The sequence below is a fragment of the Rhipicephalus sanguineus genome, unplaced genomic scaffold (assembly GCF_013339695.2).
Source record: "Rhipicephalus sanguineus isolate Rsan-2018 unplaced genomic scaffold, BIME_Rsan_1.4 Seq763, whole genome shotgun sequence".
Classification (NCBI taxonomy): domain Eukaryota; kingdom Metazoa; phylum Arthropoda; class Arachnida; order Ixodida; family Ixodidae; genus Rhipicephalus; species Rhipicephalus sanguineus.
In genome coordinates, this window is record NW_023615936.1 from 27,344 (window position 1) to 38,802 (window position 11,459).

Below are 11,459 nucleotides of genomic sequence, written 5' to 3' on the forward strand. Positions count from 1 at the left end.
ATAGTGATTAGCAACAGTTACTTTCAGGTTACAACAGTACATATAGCTAGCACTCAAGTGAGCGAAAAGTATTGTGGCCTACAGTCTGTCGAGCGTTCGTTTTTGAAAGTCATAATTAGTGCACCTCACAAGCCGCTAGACGTCATGTGGATGCGAGTTTAAGGAATGAACATCTTTTAATATGTACTGATGGGCTAGTTGGTGAGCCATGATTTTCGAATAGGCAGCGCACAAAAGGGCAACAAATACGCACACATAAGACTCAAACACAAGCGTTGTCAGCGCTTGTGTTTGCGTCTTTTATGTGTGCGTATTTGTTGCCCTTTTGTGTGCTACCTATTCGAAAAACATATTTTAAATGTACAGAACATCCAGCCTTGATATCCATACAACGTACTGAGAGCGTGATCCGGGTGCATTTTAGATGATCTATAGTACATCCGTGAAATGTCATGTGGAGAAATGTAGATATCCAGAAGATGTACTGAATATCTTGAGACTGGCATTCTATGGATATCTAATGGACATTCATGGTTTACTGGGTGGGACTGTGAAGTTTGCTGCGCAGTTGCTGTTCTTGCATCAATTCCCTGGTTGCACCTTCCGCATTCTGCTGTTCACGCTCATGTAGTTCTATGATGTGGCGGCCATCCCAAGAAACCCGCTGCGTCTGAACCTGGGGGCTGTTCTCAAGGGCTGGAAATGCAGCGTAGTACATTTGTGCAAGTTCCTTTGGAGACCTACGCTTCGTAGGTTCCTCCACGAGTGCAGCTGCAGCAGCTTCTTCCTCAGGCTCGGGGTGCAAGTGTTTGTTGAGGTGTTTGCAGAGCTTATCCGCCAGTGCTTCAAGGTCGACCTTCTGCTCTGTGGCCGGTCTGACAAATTTGCAACGAAATGGTGAGCTCAAAGTGGCCTTACGGCGGTTTTCATATGCTCCTCGTTCACAGTGAAATTGAAGAGCGGTGGCAGGGGCTGGCCGTTCGGAAGCGCCGCTCCTCCGCAACGCAGCGCGTCGAAGAACGGGTGCCAGAGAGAGGCGAAGCATTCCGCTCGTTCTTGTGGGACGTACTTCAAGAATTTCGTCACCAGAGATAACTCTGCAGAGTCCTTGGCGGTGTTAAGAAGTACGTACAACATCTGTCCCTTGCTCTTCGGCAGAGGAAACGGAAGCGGCTTTGACGTTATCTTGGCCAGCTCTTCTTCATTTGGGGTTCCTAATACTCCGATTATTTCCCTTAACTGATCAAAATTCCCCCTTCCATCGAAAATGGGCCGTCCTGCCACCAATTCTGCAAATATGCACCCCGCTGCCCACACATCTGTAGCGGTACTGTAAACTCCCGAGCGCAGAATGACTTCAGGCGCTCGATAGAGTAGAGAGTTTGTTGACGTCGTGCCGGCTGTGGTTGTCGCGGGGGTTAAACACGCCGTGCCGAAGTCGCACCATTTCACTTCACCATTTTTACCGATGAGCACGTTCTCCGGCTTGACGTCGCCGTGCCGTATGTCGAGGCTGTGCAGGTACGCGAGTCCTCTCAGCATCTGGGACATACATAGTGCAAATTGGACAGGATCAGTTGACAATCAAACAGCCATTCAGAAGTACACAGGAAAAATGCACCAGCACTACACGTAGCCAACTTCAATGAACTCGACAGCTAATAAGAGGGCCAAATTTAGTGCACTTTGAGGGAGTGAATTTCGGGTGCGCTGTCATTCGGTAACGCTGAGTGACACTCACTGCAAAGTGGACTTGTCGGAGAGTGCTTTGGCGAAACTCACTTCGCTGCGACGGAGTGTCTAGCCTCGGTAGCAGTGGCTCCTGAATGAGTAAGCTAAAATCCGAAACTTAGTTCATGGTATTTCCTAAACTATCGCTTTTCATGGGAGGAATGTTGTGCATTATACCATACTATAATACGAAAGACTGATTTTTTTATTTTCGTTTTCAAGCAGTTTACAGTTAAGGCGGCCAGGGGTATGCCCCGCACAAGCCGTGCAATAGCCGCATACGCCGCGTTTGTACCTCAACATTACTTTAAAGGAGTACTGACACGATTTTGAAGTGCAGCAAAACGGACGTTTTTGGTTTCCTTGGCATGTAGTGTTAACGCTCTCCCCACACCGCATCCGGGAAACACGTATAAATATTTAAGTTTGATTTTAAAGTTTTCATCTCCCAGCATCTGCAAGGCAGCTTCACCGCATGGAGAGCCCTATGACGTTTCAAGTCAGCTCACTTGGTTTGCGAAGTCTGGGTTCTGCATGCAGCCTAAATCACAGAAATCGCTCTCGGAGGCACTGGACGACGGTTCACTCATCGTGAACCACGTTCGACTGACAGCAAAGGACAGCAGGTGCAGATCTCGTGGGTTGCAGTCTGCCCGTGACGTCACGGGCAGACTTGACACGTCACTATGAAGCCGCCCTCTCGAAACCGAAACCGAAACTGCTGGTTGAAAGAAGCGGTATTAAAAATATATGCAATGCATCCCCAGGCACCACGACACTCTTTTTAGGGTTCTTGACAACCGTGCTTTCATTTAGAGCAACAACCCGAAAAATTTTAAAATTCATGTCAGTACTCCTTTAAGGGCGGCTACTTAAGAAACATTGCCTGAAATCACAAGTATTCGTTGTGCTACATGATTACCCGCCGCCATTGCTATTATTTCCAAAGTACACTTCTCTGTTGTGTAGCAGCATACTGCCAAAGTGAAATTCTAGGGGCGTGAGTACATAGAGCTAATATACTAGAGGGAAAGCTCCCCATAGGGCCCATGCATAACTGCATGGATTCCGCCTTGATAGAACAAACGAACGTTGACAGATCCTGAGACACTCTTTGCAATAGATGGTAGTAATCAGTTATAATCTGCCAGCCTAGGCCAACTGTGCGCTGTGTCGGGGAACATTTGCTGCCTTTTGATGCGTGAAGCCGTGTGTTAGTGTAGCGTTGTCCGTGCAGCTGGCCCGAATGATAACAGCTAAAACCCCTGTTTGTGCATGGTTTTTAGTAGGCACCCCCTACCAATAATGCATAGAGTTTCTCCGTTCGCTGGAATGACGGATTCGCAGCTCGAAGAAAAGAGCGTAGGCCGTGGTCATCCGACTCGCATCCAGATTCGTTTCGGCTAAGTGCTGCCGTACGTCAGCGCAGAGAGCCATAAAGCCGAAAAATGTCGATTGCAGCATACAGTCGAATGTGAGTGAGACGCCACCCGAAAGTTTCAATCAAAACTAGTTACACGGCACACCAAGTTTTATCGCCAGTACCAAGAAAAAACAAAAAATTCGGTTGCGCCTAGTTGGTACATAACTTTCAGTGTTTGTCTCATCTCTTCTTTGTGGTCCGTCCTGGTTTGCATAGGCGTGCGCACGGGGGGGGGGGGGGTGCGACCGACCCCCTATTTCACCTAGGAGGGGGAGGGGTCAGCCCCACACACTGACATAATAGGGAGGGGGGTGCTGTGACTCGGGGGCGGGGGAGGGCGGAATGTCAGCGCTATAGTGACATAATTGGGAGGGGGGGGGCGCTGCGACGTACCTTCACCCCCCCCCCCCTGAAGGGGAACCCTGCGCACGCCTATGCTGGTTTGCACTCAAGTTTTCACCTTGACAGAAAAGGCTGCCACATGAAGTCAAGTTGTTGGTACGTGGTGACAGAAAACTCACACGACGAGACACCACGACAACTACGATATGCACGATGCGTAATCGGTCGCGAGCCCACACTCGCACTCGCTAGAGTGTTGACATGAGCGTTGATGTTGATATGTTGGCACCATCTAGTAAACCGACCTGCAAACGCTCCATTCTGCACACAGTAAGTTGCATAAATAGCCATTGTACCTTTCCTAAATTATTTGAAATAAAAAAAACAATGTCTGCACGTTTTTAATTGTGCTAATGTTACTTCACGATTAATATTGTGAGTATTCTGAGCGTTGTATAACGCTATTTGTGACGCTTCTTTAGAGCATTGTAATGGCAACAATGACAACGTACAAATATATCGGCGCTTTTGTGGTTACCGGCCCAGCTTTAACTCTAGAGTCAGTATATTAACTCCATGCGTGGGTGCACTCGCTCAAAATGTCACTGTTTGCCAGAGTAACCGGGGTATAAGGTTAGCCAACAGAGCTGCTTTTATGCGGATTAATGCGGTCTGCCCGCACACACACATGCCTTCCATTAAAGGGTCACAAAAGGGAAAATAAGTTTGTCGCATTAGTCGAATATAAACCTTCGGCAGATATCTGAGGAGTAACAAGATTTAAAGGACCCCTGACAGCGAAATTTTTGTTTGCAACTTTTTTACTGTAATTTGTATTCTTGTGTCTGGGAATGCCGAAATTAATCGTAAATGTTCTGAAGTATCGTATAAGTAATGCTAGCGTCGTTAATGTGACCAATTTTAGCGTCACTTAAGAACGCCCGCCTAAAATCGTAAGAAACTAGCGCCCCCAGGGGCGCTAGTTTCGGCGTCCTTGTGCGGCGTTCCTGTGGGGCGCTAGTGTCGGCGTCGCTACCGACGCTTGTCGGTAGCGACGCCGACACCGACGCCGACAGCGGAAATTCTGCGACACGAGCTCTCTAACGCTATTGCGTTAAAACCCTCCGCGCCATTGCTTATCACAGCTACGCACCACCTCGCCGAGGTGGCAGGGGTACCCTCGCCCAGCCGCGCATGTGCCGAGGAACCGCCGCTAAGCCACGCCCACCGACAGAGACAGTCCACGCAGCCGCCCCGCCGAGTTTGCCTGCCGTGGCGCGAGCCCAGTACGAGCGACGAAATGCCCGCGCTTCTACCGGGGGTGCCACAGCCATGTTTGCACTTTGGTTTCTGGCGCTGGAGTTCGGACATTCTAGAAGTCCGAACAACAAAACTAGGGCGCGATGCAATAATACAAAAACAAAAAAACTAAAGAGGTACCAAACGAACTTAGAGAATGGTACACGGTATCGCCAATACCAAAGAACATAGATCTTACTCTGCATGCTGGGAGAAGAAAGGCCAGGGCGGAATACATTGACAAAATGACAAAATATATGAACACGGCGCGATTCACTGACGCTGCGCCTTATGAAACCAATGCAAGGAAGGCTGTGTCTGTAGTCACAGACCGTACAGGGAAAATTACGGCCTGTGCTTTAACAGATCGAGCCTGGACAATAGAAGCGGAAGAGGTCGCTATAGCTCTTGCAATGAAATAGGGATGGACGCGAAACGCTCCATTAGCCATTAACCAAAATTGGGGCACAGGCGCTCCGAATATTGCTTGGGACTAGATGGGACTCCAATGTGAAATACATCCAGACTGTGACCTGGGCACCGGGGCCCGAGGGCGTGACTGGGAACCTGCATGCGGACGAGGCTCGCGGCTTTACACATCGCCAAGACACTCCATACTCTGCAATAGAGGCCCCTACCCCCCAGGCCCTTGCTATACGCAACGATTCTTAAATACTATAGGGAAAATAGACAGATCTATCCACCCCACATGGCAAACTCAGCGCTGCGGAGGCGACCGTGCTACGAAGACTACAGACGAACACTTGGATAAATCTGCACACTCTCCACCTGATCTAACCCACGGCGTATAGAGACATATGTCCGTGGTGTGGAGCAACACCAACACTTTTTCACATCACGGAGAAGAGCACAACACAAACTGCACATGGGACGAATGCGAGGCGTTGCTGTCTAGCCCGGCCCTGAAAGATCAGCCACGACTGATCCAAAGAGCTGAACGGATGGCTCGTGCCAATGGAGCCTTGGAATAGGGGCACCACCCTGCCAGACAGGCTACGCTCTTCACCCACATATTCCCTGCGGGGCACTGGGATTCTCTAGCCTGTCTGGTTTCTGTACACCAATAAAGTTTTACTACTACTCTACTACGACTACTTGCATGCTCTGTGACAGAAGGGTATCTACTTGGGCTTGTTGGTTTGCCATTACCGTACGATCTTGCGCGTTAAAGACGCAGAGAAGAGCACAGTGCGCTCCGTGTGCGCCTCTGTGCTCTAGTCTACGTCTTTGACGCGCAACAGTGTGCGAGCTCTGTGACAGGCTGTGGTTCGACTCTACTTTGTCTACGCCAAGGAAAGACTTAGCAACAGCCGAGAAGGCCACGATAAGCCCGTAAGATCAACCAGATTCGCTGTTAAGCTGTACACGGCTAGTGTAAACTTCTTTTTTTTTTAAATTTGGTGTCAGGGGTCTTTTAAAGGCACAGAGCACACTCCAACTAAAACAAATTTCGGATGGATTTTTCTCTGTTCCTTTAATGGGCCCCTCACCATGTTTAACAATTTTGAGCTGACGAGCGCAATGCATATGCTGGGCGTTCACGATCACGTCTGCCAAAATTCGCAACACTACGCGTCACGGAAATGGGTCGAATTTCCAGCTGAACGCTGCTTGCCCTACTCGTGGGCACGCGCCTAGAGAATGAGGGGATGACGTACAGAGCTTATTTCCTTTAACAGTTGCGCACAGAGCTTATTTCCTTTAACCTCGAATTTCTGAGACACTGAGACACTCAAACCACGGCCTAAAACCACAACAGCAACAACGCCTCTTTTCACTACAAAATTTTCAAACGCACTTCCTAACATAAACAACGTCTACACAAAATACTATCCAATTCTAACAACCAACAAGAAACTTTAAAAAATCTTCCCCGAACCGCCTAAGTTCCCCTACAGACGCAACTCCGATTTTATAGACATGATCGTTCATGCAAAACTCGCAACAAGAACTACACCAACATCTGGTCCCTGTGGGCGCTCCAGATGGTCTACATGCAAACATATAAAGCCGGCCACCAACGTAAAAAGGACAGCATCGAATTACATTCACAAGGTAACATCCAACTTCACGTGCACCTCAAACAACCTAATCTACTGCATTGAATGTACCGCCTGTAAAAAACAATACATTGGCGAAACTGGACAACCAATTCATGTAAGACTGAACGGCCACCACGCTGACACAAAGCACAATTTACCAAAAGCAGTAGCCAGCCACTCCAATCAACAAGACCACAATTTTGATCAAGCCAAACTTTACATTCTACAAACAAATTTCCGGTCACCACGTGAGAGGAAATACATGGAATCGTATTCGATACAAAAATTTCAATCCCGACACCCATCAGGAATAAATCTAGCACGTGGTAATTTGGAATCACTAAAAGCCATAGCATAATTTCTATAATATTAAGAGACATAAAGTACGCTCAGCCTTCAAATAACCTTGACCAATATTCTATTTGCAACATAAAATCACTTGTAGGCTACATAATACACTATCAATCTTCTTTTTTAAAAATATTTTTCAATCCCATATATATGTGTATGTATGTGTGCATATATTATGTATACATATACTACTCTTAAGTAGTTTTTATTTTCTAGAACCTTCGAACCACAGTCCTCGCCTCTCCAGTAAGTTCTCCGCGTCTTATTCCGACAGTCCCCCCCCCCCCCCCCCCTGTTCCGTTTTTCTTCTTTCCTAGTTGACAGGCCGAGTATCAAAGTCGACATTTCGACTTTTAAAAGTACACCACCCCTTTTTCCCTTTTGTAATTGCTTCCCCTGGTGCTTCCCATTCCGAAACGGTTGTTTGGAAATACAGAGCCGCCACAATCTTCTGCAGCCCTTTGTGATAGTTAGACTCAGTGCCCTTCTGCCGGTTTCCCAAGTTGCTTTCATGCTCCGCTCTTTTCCTCGTCGTGCCTTTGGTGGTTTTCGTTTTGTTGTACCGCCCCTCCCCCTTCTTTTCATTTTTTTTCTTTTTCTTTCAGCTCCTTTTATCTCTGAGATGAGATTCCTGAGCGCCGCTGCAAACTTTTTCGAAACGTAGCAAGGGTTACACTCTTCTGCTTTATAGTTTTTTTCCAGGCAGCAGTTACCAACAGCGACACGCGCCACCGCTGGACATGACGTCAACACTAACCCCTCAAATATAACACGCCAAGGATGACAAGGCACCTTTGACAAAGATAGGTCGTCCTATCGAAACGTCGGCCAGCCTGTCTGAGGCACTTTCTCCTGTTCGTTCAACCTATCCCACTCCGTGTTTCCATCTGTCGGCTCCCATCTTGGCTAATAGACTTTTAAATTGCTGGCGTTTAAGTTTTGGCGCGAAAATCAAACGTGAAACTTGGAGCTTCATTTCCCGTTCTAATAATTAACCCACGATGGCAAAATTGGTGCCCATAGATTTCTGGTGGAATAGGTTATCGCTCTAAGCTTACTTTTTAAAAAGCCCGTGTCGAAGTAAAGGCAGCATTGTCAGCGAGCGAAAATTCTCGATGGATGCAAAGAATAAATAAAATGAGAGATCGAGCTAGAATCGAGCTCACACATTATGTTTGGCAGTCAGGTATTCTGCGAGAAGAGTCTATTCGTAACTCATTAGCACGGGGACACGTGACCAGAGCAATAACGTCACGCATCACGTAACTGGCAGAGCGGCAAGCAGCGAAATATTCAAAACCACGAAGCGGTACGGCGTAAGTTACTGCCTAGGTCACGCGGGCTGTGGAGGTGCTAATGGACTCTCCCGTGTTCTACCACATAGCCACGCTAGTGCTTGAAACTTCGGAAAAATACCCTATAAAGGCGTTATATGTGGCGAGGAATCAGTTTTTTGTTCTAGTTTATTTATAAATGTCGAAGATATAAAAATTGGCTACAGATGCTATGCAGACGAGGGTTCCAAAATTAAAAGAATACGGCGGGACCTTCGATTAAAGGGCCAGTAAAAGACAGTCATAACGTAGTTCAGCGCAAAAAACATGCCACAGACGAGTAAGAGGACAAGGACACAGCGCATGTCCTCTTACTCGTCTGTGGCCTGTTTTTTGCGCTGAACTACGTTATGACTGACTCGTTCCAACTCGCCCAACAAGCAACGTTGCAGTAAAAGACTCCGTGGTCCAAAATTTGTGATGTAGAGGTAACTGTGAAATTGTGCTATGTCAACACGCTGCCACAAGAATTTTGCGAATCAGCGTTGTAATAAGGAAGTCACAGGGCGTAGAACAACACGCTTCGGCTGGTTTCGGTTTCTTGCACGGCCTTTCCGCACTTCTCGACAGTGAAGACGAGTAGGCGTAGCCCTTTGTCGTGACTACGCCCACTTCGGCAACGTAACACGACGTCAGCGATTGCGTCATCGGCGCGCAGCCAACGACTGGGCAAGGTTTCCTCTACGTGACGTTCGTGTCAGAACGGGACGGTGAGGAAGCGCGGTGCGAAGGGCGCGAGGTACTTGCGAAGTGAAGAAATATGTCACGGCCCATTCACCCTCTGCCCTAGCGGTAAAGTCGCGAGACGCCTCTTCATCTCGGAGGCTTTCGTTCTGGCGATACAGCTTGTACCGCTAGTACAGCTTGCACTGGCTCTACTAAATATCGCAGAGGGCAACACAGAAAAATGAAAACGCGAACCATGCGGCCAAAACTGCATTAAAGGGCCAAGGCTCCTTATCTTAGTGCAAAGGACCATTGGACGAAGTCAGTGCTACGTAATGTTGCCCATGGGCAAGATTCTGTCCGTGCGCGGGCGAAGAGATCTGGACAGGCGCAGGATAGGGCCGCGGAAATTGTTTTTCGGAATGAAGCGTCTATGCGGCGCGCAGTGCTGTGATATTCGCGAAATGGGATCGCCGCGGTGTTCTGCACGAATTAGCGAACTTGTTCGAAAGGTGTAAAAAAAAGTCAGAGCCTGTTTACCGGCCCTTTAAAAAACGGTGTACGTATCACGTAGTTTAAAACAACAGAAATTAATTGTACGATAGGAAAATGCTGTCGTGCATTATTACATTGGGTAAAACAATCAACGTATGCAACGCGTGTGTCGAGATGAAATTTAAATATACTGTAGGCCTAGGCATCAGGCATCACACTTCTAATGCCTAAGCCTGCAGTAAATTTCATAAAATCGGGGAGGATAACCGGATCTCGTGTTCATGCTTATCTGGACACACCCCAATGCAATGCAGAAAAAAAAACGCATTTAATGAAAATTGCATACAATTCTATACCGAGCATTTAATTACATCCCCATAATGGTTAGCGGAAACGAAACACGGACGAAAAGAAGAAAAAACGACGACACAAGCGCTATCTAACAACTGAATGTTTATTGGAAAATTCACAAATATATATGACTAAGAAAGAGAAATAACAAACCAGCACATGCGGCAAAGATAATTCCTCATCAATCAAAGCGATATAAGGGCAGCGCACGCACTTGTCTTTCTTTCTGATCATCTCAAATGCCTCCGCTTCAAATGCTTCTATCGCTTTGATTGATGAGGAAGTGTCTCTTCAGGAAAGGGCGTAGTTTTGTTAGCTAGCAGACACGTTTTTATCTGTCAATTATCTTTGGCGCATGTGCGGGTTTGTTGTTTTCTCTTTCTTAGTCATATATATTTGTGATTTTTCCAATAAACATTCAGTTGTTAGCGCTTGTGTCGTCGTTCTTTCTTCTTTTCCTCCGTGTTTCGTTTGCGCTAACCATCATGAGCATTTTCCGACTCGCCCAATTCGCTACCCTCCTACAATTATTTACATGATGGAAACAGCACGATGAAAAACACGTTAACGTATTAAATAAGCGTAGAATCTCACCAGGCGTGACACCCGTGAAATGCGTAAAAATTTGATGCTCCAAAGCTGCCCCCCCCCCCCAATTACGTAGGCCTCAGTCACAATTAGTTGACATCGTCATCAGCCACGTCATCACCAAAAGCGCCACTGCCACCAATAGCCTAATCGTGATACCTGATAGAAGTAGACTCGGGTGTAGAAAACGGGGAACGTCATGCCCCGTCTGCTGACTTTTGTCATTTCCTCTCGCAGGGTGCGTTCCATGAGCTCCATGACGAGGTTGAGGGTAGGTATGCTGCGGGTTGTGTCTGCGTTGAAGTAAAAATGCAGCACAACCACGTTTGGGTGCCTGAGACGCTTGAGCATCTCCAGCTCGTTGATGCTTTCGTCGGTAACTTTTGATCTCTTCAGTGCGTAGAACTCTCCGGATGGGGTGTTGATCCGGCGGACAGCAGACCCCGGTGAAACACTGATCAGTTTCCCGACAGTGTAGGCCAGGTTCAGAGTGGTCCCGCCCGGCGTTCTCGCTCGCACCTACACAAACGTCCCCGACAAGGCGGGCAGTTAGATGCACATTCAAGCCAGGGTTGCCGTTGGCGGCTTCTTTGCGCCAAATTGCCTAAAGTACGACCCCGTCGGGCGACAAAAATTTCAGGATGGCGCCATGACTACATTCTGGCTACTCCTAATTTCCCTTTTGGCGCATTACGTAACCATTTTGAACACGAAAGTGTTTTGTGCGGGGGTCCACCAAGACTTCAGTGACGTATTTCCTTCACGGAAATGACGTCGAAAAAATTTACACGATCAGATGGCAAAGAAAAAGACTTG

The 11,459-nt window shown here is 47.5% G+C and overlaps 1 protein-coding gene across 1 annotated transcript; it reads right to left on the minus strand.

Annotated features, from left to right (window-relative positions):
* Positions 1–535: 535 nt before the first annotated feature.
* LOC119378289 (putative glycogen synthase kinase-3 homolog) lies at positions 536–11,162 on the minus strand (the record flags this gene model as incomplete). The annotated part of the gene is made up of 3 exons (XM_037647475.1): positions 536–864; positions 1,467–1,542; positions 10,803–11,162. Coding segments are annotated over 3 exons (765 nt in total), but the record flags the coding sequence as incomplete, so codon positions are not given.
* Between the last annotated feature and the right edge of the window lie 297 nt (positions 11,163–11,459).